Here is a 26,720-nt window from a genome sequence, read left to right as displayed (position 1 = left end):
CCCTTTTCACGTGTATCTTGTAAAACCCAGGAACTTGCACGGAATTTCAAAATGATCTGTGGCATAGCGAATAAAGTACTTGGTAAAATTCAGTTGTAATTTACACTCTTCTACAAATTTAGAGTTCAGTCGTTAGTGAGGATGACATTCAAAATATAATTGCAAATTATTTAAGACTAGCCTGAGTGCCCGGCATTACCCAGGTGTTTGGAGGTGCGTGTTGAGCAAAAGGAAGTGGTAGTAGGCAGGCAGGCTTGAACCCATACCACTAAGGAGGAAAAGAATGTGGGAAAAAAAAAAAAAAAAAAAAAGTGATGCCTTTGTGGCCATCGCCAAATCAGAAGTGGTGCAGGTTTAAATTAAGACTAGTCAATCGAAAAGGGATAACTTTTGAAAATATCAGCAAAAAAAGTGACCCCCCCCCCTCCTTGTAGAAAAGTACCCAGTTGAAGGAATAAATGTTTTTCGACAATTTTTTCAATATTTGTTGTCCGAAGGGTTGAGTTTTAAAACGATACTGATCTCGTGAAAATTTGTCGCCTCTGTCAAAAGTTTTAGGCAGACATACATACATTTAAACAGACAGGGGAGATTTATATTATAGATTTCAACCCAGTCATGGCCAACAAAACAACAGGAAGCTACACCTGCTGATTAAATAAACAGTTCTGTTCAAAATTCAATGCAGATTCCAGATTTCAACAATAGATTCCGAGTTTGACAAGCTACAACTAACGGTCAGACCAAAACATTAAAATAAAAATTAAGGAGAACAATAGTCAAAAAAAAAAAATCCAAATATGAGAAAATTAATTTTTCATCAATTGACTTAATTGTGGTATTTGAGCCATCTATCTGAAGGATGCAATTGAAAATAAAGTTTTATCTTCGAGATAAAGAAAACAGTACATGTATGTGTGTGTGTGTGTGTGTGTAAATATCTAACAGATAAACTCTTAAACTACTGATCACATAACACTGAAATTCTCAGGAAATAATATTCATGCACCAAGGATAGTTTATAGCAAGTAATATCTTTGTTTATATACATGAATAACGCGCACAGACATTGGCAAATTTACATGTAAAATGTACATTAACAACTAGCCAACATTTTTGCATTTATGTGCATGCGCACACTTAAATACAGAAAACATCAGGCTGGAACGACATATTTTGATTTCAATTCTAGCTGATGACACCAACTCATTTTTTAATGTCTATAATAAAAAAAATTTTTTTTAAATGAAATACGTAAATTTTACTTGTGGTTTTGAATTTGTAAATACAAACACAAACCCATCTGATTTTTACGATCTCATATTTACTTTATTTCATACATATTTTTAGTCGCGTGCAAGCGACTCTATAAGTCACTCCGTCAGTCAGTCGGTCTGTCCGTAACACGTAGGCCTTTTTGGTTAAGATCAAAGGTCTGTTGTTAATACATGCTGTTCTTGGCTTTTTAAGCTTTTCTTGGCCTTTTGGCCAAGATCAAAGTGTTTTTTTAATTTTATATTGGAATTTTTTTAATTTTAATTTTTTCTCTAAACGAAATAAATTAAATATAAAGATCAAAGTGTAGTATCTTTTCTTACTACATGCTGTACTTATGCCTGTAACTTTGTGATATAAAGTGGGGGATCACTTTTCTGTATTAATTTAATGTAAAATGATCACCCACTTTACAACCCGTCAGTCTCAAAGCCATTCAAGTCATTCTCCAGATCATTCAAGTTGTTTTTGAACGATTCCAGTTATTTTTTAAGCATTCAAGTCATTCTTAAGGTCATTCAATTCATCCTTAAGTTCGTTAAAGTCATTCTAAGTCATTTACTTTTTATTTATTTAAGTCATTTCAGCCCATTTTTCGGTCATTTTAGTTTATCTTTAAGAATTTCATGTCAATCCTACATTCACGCATTCATTCGTTACACGAGAGCACACGACTAATGGCTATCGGCCTTGTTAAGACAAAGGGTTTGGAATATAACATATGGACTACGGACCAGGCTCGAATAATAACATTTAGAAAGTCATTCTTAATATGGGGAGGGAAAGGTATTTTTTAAAAACTATTCTGTACTTTCACCTAACAATTTATTAAATAAGAAACCGACATACGGAATACGGACTGTGCTGAAATAACATTTAGAAAGCCATTCTTAATATGGAGAGGGTAAGGTATATTTTTTTTTACTCTTTACTTTCTGACAATTTAAAATAATTGTTTTAGTCATGAAGAACTCCACCAACCGAGAACCAAAACATGAAGTGCAGCACCAGAACAGATACTACACTTTGATCTTAGATATAGATTTTATTGCAGTCAATTTTACAATTTGAAAAAAAAAAAAAAAAAAAAAAAGTCTTAAATTTAGAGTAACTATGTACAAAAGTTCGTGATCGGGATTAGGTAGATCTAAAAAAATGTTCATATACAGAAATAAAAGTAAAACAGCTTAGTGGGGTGTGTTAGTAAGGACCCCCCTCCCTTTCCTTAAATTTATGTAATAGATTAGCCACTGTTTTCCGGGGGACCGAAAACAAGCAGGAAAATCTCTAATTGGGGTAGTAGCTATGGGAATAAAAACAATGTGGGGGTAGGTGGAAGGTGACCACCGAGTTGGGGATGACCAGGGATAGCAAAAATAAACACGTGGTGCAAGGAGTTGAGCAGACTTGGAGGTTCTCTAACACCAAAAAACAAAAACAGGGCCAGGATCTCATTTATACCACTAGTCAAGAGTCACTTTAAATTTTCTTAGGCTAACTTAGCAGGATGGGTTCCGAAGGAACCAACACCACCTGTGCCATGCTTAAGGAGGGAACACGTATTCGAAATTGGCTTCTTGACGGATGCACAAACTAGTGTTGTGCACCCACCTCTTATTAAAGTCCACTCTAGGCAACCTCCTCCAATCGCATCTGATCTTTACTTTAAGCAAATGTTTGAAGTAAACGATCAGATCTTGATCCGGAACAGATGTCCCTTCGTAGACCAACTTGAGGTGTGTGATCCATATCATTATACGCGCTATTGCTAGGATCGCCAAGAAAAATATTCTTTCCTCCCTGGTGAATGGCGGCTCATGCTGTACAAAAAATACCTTTCGTCGAGAGCAAATGGGCGCTTGGCATCGATGCGAGCTGTACCTCCCTGATGTACTCTAATAGGATCTGAAGTCGGCTGCAACGAAAAAAGGCATGACTGATCGATTCGATCTTGTGTTCGTCGCAACGACGACACCAGACCTGTGTATCTTCTTTGTACATGTTGAGTTCGTCACCAGGTAAAGGAAAATTTCAAATTAGTCAGAAAATCCTGTCCCGGCGCCCAACTCCACTGAGAGCAGATCTTCTCCCTCGACCATCCCATCCGCCTTCCAAGAGGATCCTTTGCAGTGCTGTCCACTAACTCCAGATAAAGTCTCTTCCTAGGCTGTTCGAGGACACTGGTCCCCGGCAAAACTCTGTGTGGCTTGGTATCCGGCAAAGAACTTGTGCTCATTCTTCGGTCTACGATGACCTTCTACTGAAGGGTTGGGTTTGAGATTGGCAAACGAGTTCTCAACCGCAAGGACCCAAGGAGCGTTCTCCTCTAGCAAATGACCCAAGAAGGCCAATCTCTCAACATTTTTATGACACAAGAGACTGGGCAGTCCCAGGCCTCCCTTGCTTGGACTCAGAACATAGACCTCTCTGCAGAAATAGTGCTTACCCTCGTCCCACAGAAGGGAGTCTAGGCGCTTTTGTAAGCGGGTTAGGCATACGGCAGGGAGAGGAAGTACAGAAAATCAGTAAAGGATGAGCGGAAAGAGGTATGTAGCACACGCCTCCGCCCAACCCTTTAAGGACAATTTTCTTCTAATCCAAGTCTTAACTGACGATTTGACCTTTCTCTGTACTTCCGACCAATTTTTCTCCAGCTGAAGTCCCAGTCCAAACCAGAAACCGAGAATACGGACTGAACCATTGGTCCAGCTGAAGACGCCTGGAAGCGAATTTACTCTGGCCAGGCCCCCAACCGCAGGCCGACAGATTTGCTGCAGTTGAAGATGGCCCCTGTTACTCCTGTTACTTCTTCATAGCGAGCGAGCGCCTCGTCACCACTTAAATGTCTGTGGGGCAAGACACAAACACGGTGACGTCATCGGCGAACGTAGAAACCGTGGCTCGTGTGCCTCCAGGTAAAGCAATTCCGCGCAGGACTGGTGTAGCCACCTCGTCCTTTAACTTGCGAAGGAGGGGTTCCAACACCAGGATGTACAAAAGAGGCGACAGTGGACAACCCTGACATACCGACCGAGAGACGGCGAATGACTCCGACAGCTTACCATTGATCTGCACCACTACCGTCGACCTATCATACAGGATAAAGATCCACTTGCGGAAGTTTTTTTTTTTTTTTATTTTACAAAGGCATCACCACATTATCAAGGCCCAGAGGCCACTCAAGGATAAGGGTTAAAGAGTGTACAGTAGAAGTTGGTCAATATAGTAATCATTAGTAATGAAAATTTGGTAAATTTAATAACTTATATGGAACGGCTCATCAAGAACTTATTTACCTTAGACTTGAACACAAAGTCCAGATTAAAACAGACGGCCACTAGCACAGATCCCAGGAACCAATAATCGACCCTATTGAATGCCTTGGACTGATCTAAACTGATCAGCATGGCTTTGGTGTCATCTTCTATTCCCTCTATGATCGTGCGGATCAAATGAAGATTGTCCTGAATCGATCTCCCCTTCACAGCATAGCTCTGGTCCGGTTCGATCAAGTCAGTGATAACAACCTGCAAGCGATTTGCAAGAATCTTTGCCAAAATCTTTAACTCTGTGTTTAGTAGAGTCAAGGATCTAAAATCAAAGTTTTCCGTCCCACCACACCGTTAACCTTTCCTCAGCAATGTGATCACACCCTTAGTCACCTGTCCAGGGATGGAACCCTGAGCAAACAAATGGTTGAACACATCCTTCAGAATAGAGACCAACATGAGCAATAGCCTCAAGTAGAATTCGTAGGATAGACCATCAAGCCCCGGGGACTTGCTGCAGCCGACCTGCTTCAACACAGTAATGACCTCATGTTCCATAATAAGACCATCACAGCTAGCCGCTGAGGTGGGGCAAGTCAGCCAAATAGCTGACAAACTCTTCGATGATCTAGATGAAATCTGTCAACGAAGTCGCATCAAGCCATCAGGTGAGACAAAAAGCTGTCACACCACACCAACCAGCCAGTCCCCTCAACCTTATCTATTGAGATCAAGAATGGCATTCCAATCACCCATTAAAACTACCCGTTCCAGATCCTCAAGGTAGCCCTCCAACTGGCGAAAAAAACGAAACCCTCTCTACCGCAGAATTGGGAGCATAAACCGTGACAATCCAAAAAACACTGCTATCAACGGCAATATCGACAACGCTCGCCCGTCCGTTCTTGTCCACATAAACATTCACCGATGCTGACAGGGTGCGATTCACTAGCAAGGAGATTCCACAACTATAAGTATTGCCATATGCTGAGTAAACATCCAAGTCACTTACCAGCACCTGACAATCCCTGTCACTAACAAAGTGGGTCTCCTGGATAGCGGCAATATCTACCTTAAGGGACACCAGGTCTCTCAACACGCACAAGGTCTTGCTTTGACACCTAACGCCGCTCATATTAAAAGTGGCCAAGTTCAAAGACATGGTCACTTACCTTTTAAGCACTGTCACAAATGGGTCTGAAATCTTCAGCAGTGAGGACGTGGTAGGCCTGGCCAAGACTGCCCGTGAGTAATTCCGTTGAAGGCTGTCCGTCCTTAGCCACGCCCCCAAATACAAACAATTTATAATGAAACTATGTATTTCGAAAAACTACAGTCATATTCCGGAAGTGATGTCATTTGTATTAAAACCATAGTGTTGGTGATGGTGGTGGGTGGAACAAGCACCATCATATTGCTATTAAAAATACTCTGGAGGCCACCAGAGATTATCAAACTTTTTTTAGGTGAGGGTGTCTTTCATTCTCCCAAGCACTCCTACCACTTTTTCTGTTTATGGAGAGGGGCCAGTAGATGAGATCACCGAAATGCTGCATCAGAACAGATACTACACTTTGATCTCAGAAAAAAAAAAGGTCAAGTAAGCGTAATATGGTTTCTTAACAGGCATTATCTCCTCAAAAAAAAAATACAAAATAGCCGACACAGAATATATTTTAAAAGTGAGGAAGAGAAATATGGAGTAAGTCCCGGAAATGGCTGAAGCAGTTTACAATCTCAAAATTATTTTATTTCACATAGATTTTTAATAGCGAGAAGGGGGGCGGGATGGTGTAAGTTTGGGAAATTGCGGAAACAATTTACGATCTCTAAATCACTTTATTTCATATATATTTGTAAGAAACGGGGGATATGAAGTTAGTCCCGGAAATGGCTGAGGCTGTTCATGATCTCAAATTTACTTTATTTAATATGGAGGGAGAGAAAACTGACATACAGAATATGGACCATGCTAAAATAACATTTAGAAAGCCATTCTTAATATATGGAGAGTATGTTTTTAACTATTCTGTACTTTCACCTAACATTATAATAAATCAAAAACTGACATACGGAATACAGATTGTGCTTAAATAATGTTATTTAGAAAGCCATTTTTAATATGGAGAGGGGGAAGCTATTTTTTAAACTATTTTGTACTTTCACCTAACAATTTATTAAATAAGAAACCGACATACAGAAAACGGACAGTGTTGAAATAATATTTATCTATTTATTTGGAAAATCTGCTGAGTCCTATTCTGGAAATTATATAATTTTGCTTAAAATTATAGTGTCGGTGGTGGTTATGGTGGAAAAAGAAACAGTAATGACAAATTTTATGGTGAAGCAAGTGTTACCTAATCATTAACCAAGACAATGTATGCATTTAGTTGGACATTCTAATGATACATCTCTTAACAGTTTTTTTTTTTTTTTTTTATCAATTTTCAGCTCAAACAAGGCACAGTGCAACTTTGAAGTAGAGGGCTACTATCGGGGACATAATTTGCAGAGGCATTAAGAAGGAGATGAGTAGCAAGATGTTTGTTCACATTACACTTGAACTTCTGCATACCAGTACAGTTGGGAAAGCAGAATCCCAGAAGGGAGTTATAAAGTCTAGCAGTTCTGAGGAAGAAACTATTGGAGTAAAAGGCTTTCTTACACCTAGAGATCTCTACTGTAAAAGGGTTGGATATAGTTGCTTTGTCAAAAAACGAGGAAGAGAGAAATAAAAAAAAAAGAACAGAAGAGAAAGAAAAAAGGAAAAGAAAGGAGGAAAAGAAAAAAGGAAAAGAAAGAAAAAAGGACAAGAAAAAAGGAAAAGAAAAAAGGAAAACAAAGGAGGAAAACAAAGGAGGAAAACAAAGGAGGAAAAGAAAAAAAGGAAAAGAAAAAAGGAAAAGAAAAAAAGGAAAAGAAAAAAAGGAAAAGAAAAAAAGGAAAAGAAAAAAAGGAAAAGAAAAAAAGGAAAAGAAAAAAGGAAAAGAAAAAAGGAAAAGAAAAAAGGAAAAGAAAAAAGGAAAAGAAAAAAGGAAAAGAAAAAATGGAAAAGAAAAAAGGAAAAGAAAAAAGGAAAAGAAAAAATGGAAAAGAAAAAAGGAAAAGAAAAAAGGAAAAGAAAAAATGGAAAAGAAAAAAAGGAAAAGAAAAAATGGAAAAGAAAAAAAGGAAAAGAAAAAAAGGAAAAGAAAAAATGGAAAAGAAAAAAGGAAAAGAAAAAATGGAAAAGAAAAAAAGGAAAAGAACAAAAGGAAAAGAACAAAAGGAAAAGAACAAAAGGAAAAGAACAAAAGGAAAAGAACAAAAGGAAAAGAACAAAAGGAAAAGAACAAAAGGAAAAGAACAAAAGGAAAAGAAAAAAGGAAAAGAAAAAAGGAAAAGAAAAAAAGGAAAACAAAAGGAAAAGAACAAAAGGAAAAGAACAAAAGGAAAAGAACAAAAGGAAAAGAACAAAAGGAAAAGAAAAATGGAAAAGAAAAAAAGGAAAACAAAAGGAAAAGAACAAAAGGAAAAGAACAAAAGGAAAAGAACAAAAGGAAAAGAAAAAAGGAAAAGAAAAGAAAGACAAAAGAAAAGAAAAGAAAGACAAAAGAAAAAAAGACAGAGAAAAAGACAAAAAAAAAAGAAAAGAGAAAAAGAGAAAAAGAAAAAAGACAAAAAGAAAAAAGAGAAAAAGAAAAAAGAGAAAAAGAAAAAAGAAAAGACAAAAAAAAAAAAAGAAAAAAAAAAAAAGCCAACAACAGATGTCAGGAATTTAAGTTTGCATTTTAGACATATCCACTCAATTTTCTTTGGTTAATAAGAAAATAATTTACGTCAAGACTGATTTATATGCAAATTTGACATTAAACTTTATTGATCAAACTAGCAAACGACTTGTCTTGCTAGGTCGTAAAATATGTATATTATATTTCAATTAATGCAGAAATCGAGACTTCAGCGGAGATCAAAACCAAAAGATCGGGAGTCAAGATAACCATTAGACCAGCCTCACACTTTTCAAACCTACTTATTCTTAACATAAGGAAGCTGTCATGAGAACGATTTGCGAATGTGCAATCGTGAAATAGTTGACAAATCTATAAAAATCCAATGACCTCCTCCCCACATACCAGGTTTTCAAGTTGCCCTCCTATAAGCCCCCCCCCCCCCCGAAATGAAAACCGATTAAAAAGTTTTCCACATGTCTGAATACTCTTTATACCAAATTTCAAGTTTGTCCTCAGACACACACACACACACACACACTTTTATAAATAAATAGATTAAAGTGTTCCAGACGCAGACAATTCGAATGCATGGAAAATTTATTTTATGGTTTAAATGCTCACTGCAGGCACCCAAGTCAAATTTTTCTTGTTTTTAAACTTTTGAAATCACTACTATATATTGGATACAAAATAATAATCAATAGAGAATTGGTTCTATAATAATAAATGCAAAATCTGCACAAATTAAAATATATTTAAGCTTATTTTATGACTGGGCAATATCAGATGGCCTGTTAGTTTATATGTTTTATTTCCTTATAATATATATCAATCCTTATTTAAGAAGCTCAATGTAATTACAGAGCAATATATTGAATGAATGATAAAGTCTGTAATGAATGAAATAAATATATAAAATGGTCAACATCATGAACTTTGGAATATAGACTTTTGTCATTCATTCATTAACTATATATATATATATATATATATATATATATATATATATAAGTAGTAACATTATTTTTGTGTGTGTGTGTGTGTGTACAAATCTTCTACAGCCCACACCACTGAACTGATCATGACCGAACATGGCATGATGGTCCCTCATCTATGGATGGTACACACCATTTTCCAAGATAAAAGGTCACAGCCTATGTATACATACTCTATTACAGACCACACCACTGGACCAATCATGGCCAAACCCAATATGATGGTCTCGGACCTAGGGATGGCGCACACTATTTTTCAAGGTCAAGATTTTGATAGTACTTTTATAATATTTTTATATTTTAGTTTCATTTAAAAATATATAAAATTAAATATATATATGTATTATCCGCATGTCTGTCCATTTCACTTTTTCTTGGAAACTACTGAGCGAATCTAACTGAAATTTTGTATGGACCTTTAAGGTATAGGGAACTAAGTATTATGGTATCAGTTCGATGCACAGTTATGGATTAATATGGATTAATCATCACAATACCACATTTACTGTTGAAGTTCAGTATAAAGCACTCATTCCAAGTCAGCGGCATAACATAAGAGAAAAGGACAGAAATCTTCATGAATAAAATACTTACCTGAAGGGTAATAATTCCAAACAAAATTGCACAGGCTGTGGGTACTCTTTGCCGGCTGAGGACCATTACACAACCACCCAACTGTCCAACAAGATTGAAGAGCACAAACATTGAAGCAAGAAATCCTCCACAATTCCATGTAGAATTCATGTAATCACGCTGTTCACTCCATTGATTCCACATTCGGATACCATCTTCCAAGAAGGTGCCGATTAGACAAGATCGAGCAACATGAGGCAGAAAATGTTTACTGCTTCTGAGGATCTGAAGCAAAATGAAATATAAAAAAAAACAAATGCCTGTTACAACATGACAGCAAAACATGGGTATTCAATGCAGAAAAAAAAAAAAGAAAAGAAAAAAGTGGCACAATTAAAACTGAAATACATTATGACTAGAATCAATCTCCATGAAAGAAAAAGAAACGCCTGGATCAGACAGCAAACTGGAGTAAATAAAATCACCACCCTAAAAAGAGCAAAACAGACCACCTTTCAAAATCTACAGACAACAGGTGAACATCTAGAGCAACAGAATCAAAAGATCAAGGGGAAGGTCAAAAACAGAGAGAGACCTCAACAGCCAATTGGATCCTACATGGAAATGCTTAACCAGAGACAAAACAAGGTGGAAGGAAACCAGGTTTGGTTTGTTTTATGGCATATCAACCCTTTTTAGTTATTTAATACCAAATCCAATAATTTTGGAGGAAAAAGTCTTGTTTTGTTGAGGAAAATTGCTATTGTTTTTGACTGTTGAACACGATTGGATTTTGCAAAGAAAAAAAAATAAATAAAAATAGAATCAATGTTTGGTGCATCTAAAGTCAGGAAACCTCTAGGAATGATCAAAACCCCTAATGATGAAAATAGATTGTAACCGTTTACAAATCACTTGTAATAGATGCGTGAAAACAAACACAATTAAGTAAATAGGCACAGGAGAGCGCAAATGCTCATGCAATTAGCAACGAGAGGAGGGAAGGGATTAAATGAAGAGAGATAACATGACACCCCCTGGTTTGTTAGGCAGGAGACAGGCAGAAAAGAATGAGGCAATAAAAACCATCCCTAAGAGAAAAGATCATTTTACAACAACTGAGTATTATTTAATAGCAGGTTGAAACCTTTGATATTTGTTCTTTTAACCAAATTATTAATTTTTAAAATAAAATTAAACAGTTAAATTTAATTATTACGCTACCATTTGGTTATTATTTAATCGAACGAAATTGTCATAAAACTATAACTAGTTTTGTTACTAGTCTTATCAGATCAGGCTGTCTGAAGATACTGGCTTCCTGGCCTAAAATGCACCAAACATTGAAGTTATTGTTTTCTTTTTCTTTGCAAAAAGAAAATCATGTTCTGCAAAGTCAAAAACAACATTTTTCAACAAAATAACCAAATCAAACACCATGAATAAATATTTAAAAATATAAAATAAATTGAAGCAAAAACTTTTACCAAAATGACATATATATATATATATATATATATATATATATATATATATATATATAGCAATAAATAACCTGAAAAAAGGTTGATATACCATTAAAACAAAAATTAGTTTTATTAAGGTAATGCTTTAATCTATTTGTAACATCATTGGATGAAAATAGTCTTCAAAAGTTTAAATTTTTAACCCAGAAAAAATTTGCTAAGAATTTCAAAGAAATGAGTTTTTATTTGACAGTTTACAAGCTTTCAAATTCCTTTCACATTTCAAAGGGTCACAAATTAATCTTTGTTTTTTTATTAACTATTAAAACAGTAAAATAGCAGATTTTTTTTACAAAGAACTTGAAGGGAGTGGAATTATTACAATGTTTTTTTTTTTTTTTTTTTTAAATTTATTTATGTACTAGTGAGTCACCGATTATCAAGGCTCAAAAACCAATTGAAGATAAGAGTCAATGAATGTCCGGCGCATTGGTAATAGTTGGTACTGGGTAGAGTTTGATTATTTAGAAAGATGGCTCAAGAAGAATTTTTTAACATTGGCCTTGAAAATCACCATGTCGTAGTCAGCTGGGAAGCAGTCTCGTGGCATTATGTTCGGCAGACAGGTAATTCTAACAAAGAAACTATTTTCATGTAAGTTCAGTGTAGCTTTGGGAACACAGAAAGAATTTTTTTTCAGTCATAGCTAGACGAATTCTTACTGTGAAGATTTTACAGGGAGAAACCATAGATTGGAGTTCTGTCAAGCACTTACCATGAAAATAAGTAGAGAAACACTAGCAACCTCTCTTTTATAAGAAAAAGGCTGTAGGAAACAGTTTGGTTGCTTTGTTTTACAGTATATCAACCTTTTTTGGGTTATTTAATGCAGAATAGAATAATTTGGGAAAGTTTTTATGCTTTAAGTTCTTTTTATCTTCAAATATTTATTTATTGTGTTTGGTTTGGTTGTTTTGTAGAAAAAAAGTTGTTTTCAACTTTACAGAACAAGATTTAGTTTTGAAATTAATGTTTGGTGTATTTTATGTCATAAAACCAGTATCTAATCTGACAGCACCAAATGTAGGGAAGAGAAGAGGATATATTCCATTGGAGTTTAAAGTCAGCTTTGTACTCTGTCAAGGCAAAAGAGTGTTTTAAAGCAGCACTTCTCCAAATATGGCAACAGTATACCCTTTTAAATTTTGTTAAATTTAACACATGATATGTCTATATGCTCCTAAATATACTGTTGGTAAAATTTCATGAAAATTCTAAAAATTATTGCATTTCATTTGGTACAACTACTTGAGGGGGGGGGCATTTTTTTTTTTTTTTTTTTTTTTATAATAAAAAAAATATTTTTTAAACTTTATTTATTTTTTTTTTTTACACAGGCATCACCACATTTCCAAGGCCAAGAGGCCACTCAAGGATAAGGGTTAAAGAGTGTACAGTAGAAATTTGACAATATAGTAATCATTATTAATGAAAATTCGGTAAATTTGATAACTTATATGGAATGGCTCATCAAGAACTTATTTACGTTAGACTTGAACATAACCATATTGTAGTCAGCCGGAAAGCAGGAAAACGGAAGACAATTCCACAGGCGTGCAGTTCTAAGAAAGAAGCTTTGTTCATGAAATCTACGTTTAGGTTTAGGCACAGATAAAGAGTAGGGGGAATTATTGATAGTGTTTTCAGCTAGACAAGTGGTTCTTGTGAAAGTTAGGCGAAGGGGGACCATAGATTGAAGCTCAGTTGAACACTTTCCATAAAAATAATGATACATCAGAGACAAACTCGCAACATCTCTTCTGTGAGATAGAGGTTGTAGGGAAGAGAAAAGGACATCTCCTACGAGGCTACGAAGTCTAATTTGAACTCTATCAAGGCAGGACAAGTCCTTTCTAGCAGCTCCTGCCCAGATGTGGCAACAGTATTCCATCCTTGGACGTACCTGGCTCTTATATAGATAGAGAATTGCATCAGCAGTGAGATATCTACCGGATCGATAGAAAGATCCCACCATTTGTCCAGCGGCCTTGGCAACAGATTTGATGTACGTGTTCCATTTAAGATCAGGAGTAATGGTCAAGCCCAGAAGCTTGTCAAAACTTGAGGCCTCCTGAAGACGAGAGCCATTCATTTCAATTGATGCCAGATGTGGATCAGAATGTTGATGATGTAAAGAGAGAAGCTTGGTTTTAGATGCATTAAAAGTAACCAGCCACTCGTTTCCCCATTGTACTACGTGCTCAAGATCAGAGGAGAGAGAATCGGAGAGAACTTGGTCATTTAATGTCTTGGATGTGCTACCATAAATGGTAGTGACATCAGCATAAATGTCTACAAATGATGTAAGGATGTGATTTGAAAGATCATTAATGTAGATCAGGAAAAGAGTTGGGCCCAGGATGGACCCCTGAGGGACACCAGCATTAATACTGTGAGCTTCTGATTTTTGCCCCTCGACTACTACTCTTATGAACCTATCAGAAAGAAATGATTTAATAATTGAGAAGACATTTCCAGCTATACCATAGTTCGAGATCTTGTGAAGTAAACCTTTATGCCATACCCTATCAAAGGCCTTAGATATGTCAAGAGCAATTGCCCTAGAAAGGTTGCCTCCGTCGAGAAATTTGCTAATCCTGAGATATAACTGTAAGCACATCTGCTGTAGATCTAGCAGAACGGAAACCATATTGAGTGTCACTAAGGTTATTTTTGTTGAGATGGTTGATTACTTATGTATTTAACACAGATTCCAGCAACTTACTCATGACACACAGGAGACTTATTGGCCTGTACTGAGAGGGGGATGAGTGATCACCTGAATTCTTAAATACAGGGCATACTGATGAAATTTTCCAGGGAGATGGGAAACTATTCTCCTTAAGACAACCTTTAAACAGTTTTGTAAGTATGGGCGCTAGTTCAGGTTGAAGTTTTTTGAGTACTATGATTGGAATACCGTCAGGGCCAGTTGCTTTACTGGAATCAAGGTTTGTATTCACTTACCTCCCCACAAAGGCAAAAGGTAGAATTTTAAGAGAAGATTTCCCCCACCCACTAAAAAATAAATAAATAAAAAAAGGGCACTCTTTACTAGGATCAAAATTTAAATTGTCTTAATCTTGAAAGATTTCTCCTGCACTGACCAAAGAGAAAAAATAAGTCCCAGAGCATCTAAACTTTTTACTATATCAAGTTGACAGTTTGTGTAATAACTAAAAATGGGTTAGAATTAACAAATCGACCAGAAAAAGTTATTTTATTTAAAAAGCGAAATATTGACTCCCCTATAGAACACTGGATATATGCAGCATATTTTAGAAATAAAGATAAAATTAACACGTTATGGTAAGGAGCAAAGCAGTTTACAAGGGACCACATTGCAACTCAGGAAATAAGTAAACTGCTTACTATTGTAAGACTCATAAGAGTTCATACATCATCGAACAAATAGAATTTCAGCAAATTTTACAAGAATTTCTCAGAGGGTCCCAACAATTTAGAGAAGTTAAATATAAATCAAATTCATCCCTTCTCCAGAGTAATATTATCGTATAGATTTTAAAAAGAAATTATTTGGTGTGCTATTTATAGGACAATGAGACCTAATCTATATATCTATAAATGTGAGAATGTTTGCAAGGCCAACTCTCAAGCTATATACTCAAATTTCTACTAACTTGAAATTTGGTATATAGGGTATTCAGATATGTGGAAATATTTAATTGAGTTCCCTCAGGAAAAGGGTCGCTAGGGGTAAAAATTGAAAAACTGGTACTTGGCGATCATCGGATTTTACCGTTTCACAACTGCGCATGTGTGAATTGTTCACATGGCAGGTTCTTTATGTTAAGAATAGGTAAGTTTGAAAACACTTTAAAGATCGTTGCAAGCTGGCCTAATGGGTATCATGTTTGACTCACTGTCTTCAGGTTTTGGCTTCAATCACAACTCTAGTATTTTTCTTTTTTTTAACTTACAAGAAGTGAACTGTTTAGAAAAAACAATATTTACATGCACAGGTTTCAGTTTCTTTGTTTTTTTTTTACTTTTTTTTTTTTTTTTTAAAAGGAAATTTAATGTTACGTTTAATATTCACCAACGCAGGGTACATCTGCTAGTAAGTTAATAATTAGAAGCATTTTTATTATTTTTTTTTATTATTTTTTTGGTTATTGTTAGGTCTGCATACTGATACTTCTGAAGTTAGTGAACGCACAGTGTAATACAAAAAGATGACTAATATTTCTTCTATATTTCCTTATAGGCTACGGTAAGAGACGTAATTAAGAGAATTATCTCCAACTTCTTGCTTAAAATCAGCATCAGTAATCAAAACACAAATGAGTGAAGGAAACAAATATAAAAATAGGTAAAAATCGAATTAAGATGAAATTTAATTTTCCTCGACTTAGGTTCAAAATAATTAACAAAGCAATTTTTGGTATGTAGCTTGTTTATGATGAAGCTATACCGGTCAATACAATAGGAGAAAATCTCAGTTCACTTTATGTATGTGATATTTATCATTTTTATATAACTACCATTGCATTTTTTTTCAGGTCAACTTCTGAACTAACGGTTAACGCTGAGCAATGAATAACGAGAACATCACTATAGGAATTCAAGATTGAACTATAAGATGACAGAAAGAAAAATGCATGATTGACAATCTGACATCGTCGAAAGGTCGGAGTTCATCATGTCACCCCCAACTTTTCCATTAGGGTCTCATTCTGAACACTGATAGCTCAATCTACTTTTGTGAAACTGTGGATTAACCATGTAAATATGGCAGCAAAACTCAGCACCTTGCCATTCACACACACACAATCTTGTACAAGGATGAAATGAGAATTGTGGGAAAGGTTGTGGATTCTGACTATAGCTAACTTAGCTAGTTGCATTCACTGTCCAGTTCATTTATCAAAATAGTAATTACACCACAGATTCATTCACACTTGATAGATATACTTACAAATATAAACAACTTATAATTAGAATCTATTAAGATAATAAAAAGCCCAACATATTAGAGAAATTTAAAAAATACAGAAAATTGCTGCTGAAAAATAAAATTGAATAAATTACGATATTTATTGACCCATCAAAAATTCAAAAAAAGAACTATAATCAAAAATTCCTTAATCCATAGATTTTCGACGATAAGCTATTTTCATCAGAAGATAGGTAAGCATAAATTTGAAAATATATTTAAAAAAAAAAAAATAAATAAAAATTTGTAAAAATATAAACACTTTCAATAGAAACCCCCACCAACCCCACCAAAAACAAAAACGGTGCTTGTGTACTTATTGAACCATGCTATTTTTAAATAGTATTTTCAAGTTAAATTAAAGTTTTACGATATCTTTATTAAATTTAGCTGAAATTACAGAAGTTACAAAACACCCTCCTCTCCCCATGTTAAGAATGGCTTTCTAAATAATAACGTTCTTATTTCAGCACAGTTCAATAAGTGCATCAGCACAAAAAAAAAAAAAAAAAAAAATTATCCTGTCAATTAATAAAATCTAGAATCCAAGTGTCAATAGCTCAAGTAATCAATGAAGTTCAATAATATCCACCATGAAGAGAATGTCATCTCAGGTGAAAAGGGATTATCATAAAATACATATTTTTTACCTAGGCTGGCCCACTTAAAAATCTTTCTCTAATTAATGTTTTTCAGATCAAGCGACCCACTTAAAAGTAGCCCGACCTCTCTAATCTTTCTCTTAACAACCAACTGACACCACAAGACAAAATGCAATTGTTTTTCTAACAAGATGCCGGTATATGCCACACGTCTCACAGATCACCGACACGAGTTCATGACATGTTCATGGAAGAGAGAACAATAAACAAAGGGTTATGGCCACCACGTTCCCCGGACTTGTCATGTGATTTTTTATTTTATTTTTGGGGGATTTTAAAAACAAAAAGCCTGTGCAAATAATCCTCAGAATCTAGGCCAACTAAAGTATAGCATTACCAACACAATCAGGAGAATAACCAGAGAAAATCTACAAGCAGTATCTGCAAATGTTAAACGTGCTCAAAAATGCATAGATATCAAGGGGGAGCACTTCCAGCTTCTTTTATAACACCAGAGGTAATATAAGCAATTCTACAGGTAATTTAAACAATAACAGAATGTTCCTTCTCCCTACTACATTTTCTGGGCTACTTTTAAGTGGGCCACCTGTATAGTTATCCAATTTACACTGAGTGATGCATTTTTATTGGTGTTTATCCTCTGATGAAAAATATCTATCTTTGAAAATCTATGGGTTAAGGATTTCATATTATAATTTCTTGTTTGAATTTTTGATGGATCAATGAATATTGCAATTAATTCAATTTTCATAATTTTTCCTATTTCTCTATATATTAAAATAGGAAAAATTGATACACACATACTAAAAATGGGAGGTGGAGAGTAATAAAATTTTAAATACAGGAAAAAAAAAAAAATTTTAAATGAGAATAATATTTACACTGATCAAAATACTAGCGTACAAATGAGACACACATACCGATATGATGTGGCAGATAAATTTACCAGCCAAAAAGTTGATTCAGGTTCTAATGCTTTATTAAATCTCACCTCCTTCGATATTTAAGGATGACCTGCGTCTCTGGAAAATTGAGCCATCTGTCACCTCATGGGAGATGGGAAGAGGATTATGGGATTAAAAACAAAAAATAAACAAAAAAAAAAAACTTTTAATTAAACTACTTTGCTTTTTACTTAGTATTTTTTTCTTTTTGCAGCAGTCTTGGCAATGTTTTCAGTGCGTTTTTTCCAAGTCGCATTGCTTGTGAATGTTCACGATAAGCTATCAAGTAGGGTGTTATGAATCATGGCTATTTGTGGTTGAGCAGTTTTCTTGTAATTGTTAAATGTAAAAAGTTTAGCCTAATTAGTGCTAAATGCTACCATCCATTTTCCTGATCCACAACAGATTGGGTGTCATTTTCTAAAGTTTTAGCCATAGCTTTGGATATGTGCACATCCGTTTTTCCCTTCGTCTGTTATAGAGCATGATTGTCATCAGCAAATATACCCATCTCTGACACCATTTTATCAGGCAGGTTGTTAATGAATAGCAGGAATAATATTGTCAACAAATATTGTCCATACGTTGTATATTATAAGACATGTAGATTCAGGATATGAACAAAATTTGCATAATAAAAATAAAAAAGCACTAGTATTATCCTCGATGTACATATTCCTAACTAAACAATACAGGGCTCTACGGCCAAATTTATCTTTAGTTGACCTTTGACAACTAAATATTTTCGTTTACTAGCCAAATAAAAAAGTTAATAGCCAAACTCGTGATTTTTAGAATATGACATCTTCATTCTGTGACGAGTATGTACAAAGATTTTTTTGTATTTTTTTTTTTTTTAAATAATTCTAAATATACACTGAATTTTATGCTGATACTTGAACGTATAAACATTCGAATTTCCTCAGATGCTTTTTTAAACAGCCTTTGTTAAAGTACATTGTTTTGTTAAACCTTTTATTGTTGAAATAATTTGACTTTGTTCGTTTTATAAAAAAAAAAAAAAACAATCGAAAAGATATCTTTCACTCAGTAGTGAGCTTTGCAAGATTGTCGGTGAAAGAAATACAATCACCAAAAGATAAGCGTCTCATTATTTCTAGTCACTAGTTTCAAAAAGCACTCGCAAATGAGTCTGTTTCACTTGCAATGTAGAGCCCTGCAATAAGCAGCAAAATCTCACCCCTTCACTGTTGAAATTCCTAGATACCGGGAAACCTACTCATAGTTTCTTCCCACAAACTGATTCGGAATTTTCTCCCTTTTTCTTTGACTGCACTAACCTGCAAAAGTTTAAATGTAATGTGAACAAACATCTTACAACTCAACTCCCCGCAGAAACCTGTCTGACACGATCCCAAATAGTAGCCCTTATGTTCAAGTCGCAATATGCCTTTTTGGGGGTGGAGAAAAGTACCAATTTATTTTTTAAATTAGGCTGCCATACTTTTACAGATGCTTAACGTCTAAGAAAGCAAGTTAAACCGGAAGATAAAAGGGGTGCATGTTAAGATAGAGTCGACAGATCAATTTTTTTTTTTTTTTATGTCGCTTTAAGCAAAAACAATATTACATACTTAACTGTCATGTCGAAAATAATAATATATCCAAAAATTACAATTTATTAAGTAAAAAAAACTGCTCTTGTAATATTAGTAAAAACGTCTATTGCTATAAGGTTAAATGTTGGCCGCCATTAAAATGTGGTTATGTCTAAAAATTCAGTACTCAAAGTTAAGACACCAAATGTGGACTCAGTTTACCTAAATAAGCATTTAATGAAAAACGAAACCATATGGAACCACTTCTTGTTTTATCATGAAACAATAAAATAAAAAACTTATTTTTTACATTTCTATAAATATTTTAATATTTAAAATATATTCATATAAATATTTCATTTCAAAAAAGTAATTTAAACTTTCATAGTTTACATTTCTATTAATATTTTTGTAAATATTTAAAATATATTCATATGTAAATAATTTAAAATTTCCAAATTTTATTACAATTTTGTCATAAACGTATCATAAAAGTAGCTTCCTTCAATTAAATTACGAAACTGAAAACTTTTGATAAGTTAATACAAAAAAAAAAAAAAAACTTTCATAGATTATTCATGACAAAATTCTGTAATGAAACTCATGAAAAGTATTTTATTTCAAAAAGACACCATTTATGGTAATGTAAATAAAATTAAAGTTTTTTTTATTTTTATTGTTTCATGATAGAACAAAAAGTGTTAAAACTAAAATATTTCGTTTTATGTTTACTGACTTCCATTCCATATTTAGGTAAACTGAGTCCACTTCCGACGTCTTAACTTTCTGCATACTGAATTTTTGGACATAACCTAAAATTTATATATATTATGTATTTGCATATGAACATTTATCGTCTAAGAAAAATACAATTTTACCCTATTTTTCATAAAAATTACCTTTAACTAGAAATAACTTTCTAATCTATGAATTTTCGTAATTTTTGGATATATGACTATTTTCGACAGGACAATTAAGTACGTAATATTGTACTTGTTTAAAACGGCTTTTTTTTTTTAAATCTATTCGTAGACTATCTAACAAGCATCGATAAAAATTCCAAACTTGAAGCGACTTAAAAACTGACCCTGTGTGTAATTGCCCTCATGGGGAGACAAGTTAGGAACTCACAACTCAAGGAAGAACGATAGTGTTAATAAACTCATATGGAAACTTGAAGATTTGTATATTTTACTGACATTTTTTCATTTCTGCACAAAAATATGAATGACCCAACTTACAGGTTCTGGTTATTTAAGCTACATATATGCGTGTGTGTGGCTTAAATAACCAGAACCTGGAACTTAGGTGGGAGCTGTCGACCGTCAACTCTATGGTTGTAGGTTCTATCCATGGTTGGAGAAAGGTGCTTGTCTAGCCAAACTGATGAGTTGTAATACAACGAAACAGTACTGTATGTTGATAACTGTCGATTTTAGACAAAACTAGTATTAAATGGACATTGTAGCGATACGCCACAGTCATTTAAATAAATAAATAAATAACATTTCAGTTATAAGCACATTTGTCGTATTAACCCACGCAAATTCTGTGGAAAAAAAAAAAATGAACTGTCTTTTCCCGTGGACGTAAGCAGAGCAATACCACGTGACAGGGTATCCATTTTTCGTCCAATCAACGCTCGAAGAAAACACTTTCTAAAATCTTTTTCTAACAGCTTCGCTGGGAGCAACCCAGAAGCGTATAAAAATGACACCGCGTGCGAAATTCAAACCAGTTCAGGGTGCAAACTCGTTGCACAACTCCCTCTCGTCGACGTAAAAATCACAAACATGACTTCGCGCCTCTTTCTCTTTGCCTGTAGTTCCAGCAACACGGTGCAAAAAACACACGACTCGTCTAAAAGGAACAATATATTTTTGCCGCTCAACATTACTCGTCTTTCGAGCCGAGCAAATTACTAGGACAATCGACTCGGACATATTTGCATGGAAAGGATTTGCACATAAGACATTTTAATTCCTTTTAAGGGCATTATTCCCGCCTCCGCCCAGAAAAAACTCATTTAATTCCAAAATCAAAAACAAACTAACACTTTTTCTCTCGTGCGGTGACAGAGCGAACACACACACACACACACACACACACACACACACACACACACACACACACACAAGTGACTTTTTCTTCAATAAATTTCTATATGAAATATTAAAACTCGTCTTCATATTGTTAATTACTGACATTTCTTTTTTTTTGTTAAAGGTTGGAAGATCTACACCAGACACCACGGACACCCCTAACACGAAACTGCGAATACAATATAAAAATCTCGTAATTTCTCTGTTAAAAGTGGGTTATTTATTTTCTTTATGGATTATACTTCCAAAATAAACTATTACAGTTGTTTTAAAAGTAATAAAAATATTTTTATTTTTTTTTTTAAACAGTAATGAATTTTCCGAACTCAATATTTTTAAATTTTTAAACTCAATATTTTTAAATTTTTAAATTTTAAAAATCTATCAAAATTTTTCTATTGATTCTATTTTTACGATATTTTCAGGGTCAATGTGAAATTTTATGTTCTTTCCAATAAACCGAATATAATATTTTAGACAAACGTTTTTTTTTTTTTATTCACGGTTCCCCCCCCCCCCAGTGTCTATTACAAAGAAAATACTTAATTTAGTCTCGGATAAGTACATAATTATTTACTCACAAATTGAAGAGAAAAGGTCAATACATAATATATTCAAATTTTAAAAAAAACGGACTTCGTGTTCTTGTAGAATTTTACCTGTAAAGTTTGAAGTTTAAAACCTTTTTTTAAACCACGTTATTTGTTTTTTCTTTTTTCTTTTTTTTTTTTTTAATGGAACCTTGGTCCTTGCTCCTTTAATTGAAAAAAAAATTAGGGCTTGAATTACATTTTTCGAGGAGTTATAAGCTTGGAAAGACAGGGGGTCGAATAATTCACGCCTCCAATTTTGTAAATGTCTAAAAATAATTAATTTCGACTCGGATAAGTACATAATTATTTACTCACAAATTGAAGAGAAAAGGTCAATACATAATATATTCAAATTTAAAAAAAAACGGACATCGTGTTCTCGTCGAATTTTACCTGTAAAGTCCGAAGTTTAAAACCTTTTTAAAAAAAAAACACGTTTTTTTTTTTTTTTTTTTTTTAATGAAATCTTGGTCCTTGCTCCTTTAATTGAAAAAAAAAATTAGGGCTTGAATTGCATTTTTCGAGGAGTTATAAGCTTGGAAAGATGGGGTGGAATTATTCGCTATTTTCACAAAAAATTCTGATACTGCTAAGGCATCGGTGAATATCGACCAATCCCCTTCACATTATATATGTGTGTGTGTGTGTGTGTTAGAAACGCATTTCTTAGTTATGAACAAAAAGTGGACACGTATATTAAAAAAAGATTTAAAAAACAAAAAAAAAGTACAAGTGACGTCGACACAAATGATAAGAGATTAAAACAACAAAAACAAAGTTTTATCGATTTCATTTTTTTTTTAAGTTGGATTTAGTCAAAACTTCGAAATAACGTAGATTTTTGTTCCACATTCACTGACAAAAAAAAATTTTTTTAAATAAAAAAATACGAAGAATTCAAAAATGTATTTGGTAAAAGTCCACTACGCACATAGTTTCTTCATTATTGACACGCGCGTATCAAAAAGTAACGAATTCAAAGAATACGTTTCAACAAGCGATTTTTGTTTTGGCTCCAGAACTCGGTAAACATGAAGATTAGATGAGGATGTTTTGATAAGACGACATGCGACAGCCCCCCAAACACACATATTATACAGCGTGGGGCAGAGCAACTTGTTTATTTGGAATATCCATTAAAACACAAATAAGTTGTTCTGCCTCACAGATATTTTGAGAAATAAAAAGGAACAAACCGTATTATGTGTTCATCAACGTTTCGTCTTTATTTTCGAGACTTCCTCTGGATGAATCCAAAGGAAATCTCGAAATAAAAACGAAACGTTGATGAACACATAATACGGTTTCGGTTTGTTCCTTTTTATTTCTCTATTTTGTCGGAATACTATTTCCATTATTTCCATCACACACACATATATAAAGATTATCACATACTTGAACAATGTACTCGATTGATTTTATGTTCAATGAACGTAAAATCAATAGAGTATGTATTAACCGAAAACAACGTGTTTTAGACTAGTATACCATTTTTTTTTCGCACACTATTAGTCAAAATAACCAAATATTTGTTTCACAAAAAAAAAAAAAAAAAATATGTTACATAACTTAAAATTATTGGTACTCATGCAGAGAGTGATCCGTGCTGAAATAATAACGTTATTATTTAAAAAGCCATTCTTAACATGGAAAGGGAAGGGTGTTTTGAACCTATTCTGTACTTTAACCTTACAATTGAATAATAAAAAAAAAAAAGCCATAAAACTTTAAACTTGGAAATACGATTTAAAAAATAGCGCGGACTCGCTACATAAGCACCAAATTATTTTTTATAAGTTACGAAAAAAGCACTTTTCATTGAATCTATTTCTGATTTTTTTTTTTTTTTTTTCACGACCACCCTATCCAATCAAACAACATCTAGGAAGCAAGCCGACTCGTTTCAAACGCGTTTTTCTTAACTGAAGAATTTCATTAACTGAATTTAAATTTTAAATCATTTTTAACTCCAATACGTTTAGCGTGCCCATCCGTAAAAAATAAAAATATCATCTATACACAATTTTATATCAACTTTTCGAAAAGGTGCCACCTAATCCTCACGTTTATCGAGAACTATTTTTTCGTATTGCCAACCCAGACTTGGAGTTAGTATCAGGGGTTTATGAATGGAGTTTTCTTTCTGGATAAAAACACACAAAAACAGTGAAATAAATGAAACCAATCTCGTCTATTTCAATACTTTACAATGAAAAAAACTTTCTTATTTAGAATTACATTTATTTAAAAAAAATAAAATAAATAATATTTACTGAGGTTCGTACTCGTCATGGAATGAAGATATCACATTCCAAAAATCACAAATTGATTAAATAGTTTTATTTCAGAAAATCAAATTGTACAACAAGCTGAATGGGATACGCAGTGGAAAAAAAAAAAAAAATTGGTGCTTGTTTAGAATTTTACTTATTTTGAAAAAGAAAAAGCTATGGTGTACTACAAGGTGTATCAGAAGCGGCCATTAAAAATGACGTGTTAAGAACTTTAATAATCCAACTTACTATCTTTCGAAGCTTAACTACTTGAAAAATGTAATTCAACCCCTATATTTTTTTCAATTCAAGGAGCAAAAACCAAGAAAAAAAAACCAAAAAAAAAAAAAAACAGGTTTAATAGCAAATTATGCAATATTTGTTTTTTAAAATCGGTTTTCTTTAAAGAAAATCAACGAAATTTTACTTCGATTATAAAAAATATATATAAATTCCAAAAAATCACTTTCCTATAAAAAATACTATTCAATGAGTACTTCAATTCTTCATTGTTAAGAATTTATCGATATTTATATTTTGTATTCCATGTTCTTTTTAAATAAAATACTTTTTTAAGCAAGTATTCAAAAGAATGCGCGATCAGATGTGTTTCACAATTGAAATAAAGGGAGACAAATATCTGCTTTTTTTCGCGTTGAATCGTCAGTGGTGCTAAGCGTCACAATTAATCTCTCTTTCTATTGCGTGCTGTAAACCAAAATTAGTATTTTGGGGCCACCGTACTTGAAAACTGAACACATTCATTTAATAGTTTTTGCCATTTAAAAAAACACACCCACTCTACCGATTTTTTTTTTTTTAATTCTCTTAATGAAGTACATGAGTCTTTAAATAATATTTTATTTTTACTTTATCGACTGAATTTTTTTTTTAATATCTAAAAAAAAGAAAACATTGAATGAAATAGAAAAATCCAATATTTACTTGACTACGTAAGCATCACATGAGCTTTCACTTAAAAAAAAAAAGTTTTACACTTTGGATTTAAACAGGTAAATTTCAAAAAACACTTTTAAAATATTTTATTTATTGATCTTTTATATTCAATTTGTGATATATAAAACTTTGGTGCGTAAATTAATTATTTACATTTTAATAAACATTTCAAAATGGGGGAGGGGGTGAATTAAAAAAAACCAAAAAACATTTGTCTAAAATATTATATTCGGTTTATTGGAAAAAAAATTTCACATTGACCTTGAAAATATCGTAAAAATTTAACAAATAGAAAAATTTTGATTGGTTTTTAAAGTTTATAAATTGAAAAAATATACTCATAAAATTTAATTGATTTCATTACGTAAAAAACATGGCTGCATGAATGTGCGCAGGCACTTTGTAAACACTGCTTTTAAAAAATAAAATAATTTCCATTATTTTTTAAACAACTTTAATAGTTTATTTTGGAAGCATATTCCATAAAGAAAATGAACAACCCACTTTTAAAAAAGAAATTATGAGTTCTTTATATTTTATTCACAATTTTGTGTTAGGGGTGTCAAAAATTCCACAAAAATTCTTATACACCTAATGGTGTACCTACTTGTTACGGAATAATAGGTACAGGCAAAAATGGACGGATAAAGATAGAGACCTAGTTTTGAAAGCCGATTTATCATAATTTTTTTGTAGATTTCCGACTACTTTTTTTATTGTATTTGAAAGATTAAGGACTAAAGTTAATTTCCTAAAGGAAAAAAATATTTGTACAAAAAAAAAAAAAAGTTATGAAAAATGTTTTCACGGCGAGCTAACAAATTCAGCTAACTTTTTAAGTTAAATAAATTCATTGTAAAAATCCTTTAAAAAGATAAATATTAGTTTTCTGGGTCTATTTCAAAGATAATTTGTAAAGTCCTAAGATATTGAATTAAAAAAAAAAATACAAAAAAATAAAAAAACACCTTGTTCATACAAAATATAGCTTAATTAGTCATCAAAAAGCAAGTAATTATGCCTTCCACCATAACGCAACCGATAAAGGTTTGTAAACACGATTATACGGAAGCCCAAAATTTCAGCCAATCAAAACGCTGTTTCAAATGAAGTCATGATAGTAAAAGGAGATAGGGGTGTCAGATTTCTTTTTTTTCACCAGACGTGCATCCGTACATTCCTATTCTGAACGTTTGTATCAATTTTTGTAATTTAATTATTTTTTATGTTCCTGTTTTTAAATTAATTTTTTTTTTTTAATTATTGTTCGAGATTATATAAAAATTATGTTACACCAAAAGTTTCACATTCTTGCGAGCAAGGAAATTATTAAAATCTTGCATATAAAAATTATGCGA

At 33.2% G+C, this 26,720-nt stretch overlaps 1 protein-coding gene across 1 annotated transcript in view; it reads right to left on the bottom strand.

Annotated features, from left to right (window-relative positions):
• LOC145285883 (surfeit locus protein 4-like) overlaps positions 1-26,720 on the bottom strand; it is a 65,714-nt gene that overhangs the window by 27,915 nt on the left and 11,079 nt on the right. Inside the window, exon 2 of the mRNA XM_080134344.1 lies at positions 9,850-10,113. Coding sequence (XP_079990470.1) covers positions 9,850-10,113 — 264 coding nt within the window. The remainder of the gene's footprint in view (positions 1-9,849; positions 10,114-26,720) is intronic.

This window comes from Euprymna scolopes, chromosome 10 (assembly GCF_053919585.1).
Source record: "Euprymna scolopes isolate OS-2025 chromosome 10, ASM5391958v1, whole genome shotgun sequence".
NCBI classification, from domain to species: domain Eukaryota; kingdom Metazoa; phylum Mollusca; class Cephalopoda; order Sepiida; family Sepiolidae; genus Euprymna; species Euprymna scolopes.
The sequence above is the reverse complement of the archived record's forward strand: the minus strand, read 5'-3'. Positions and strand labels throughout refer to the sequence as shown.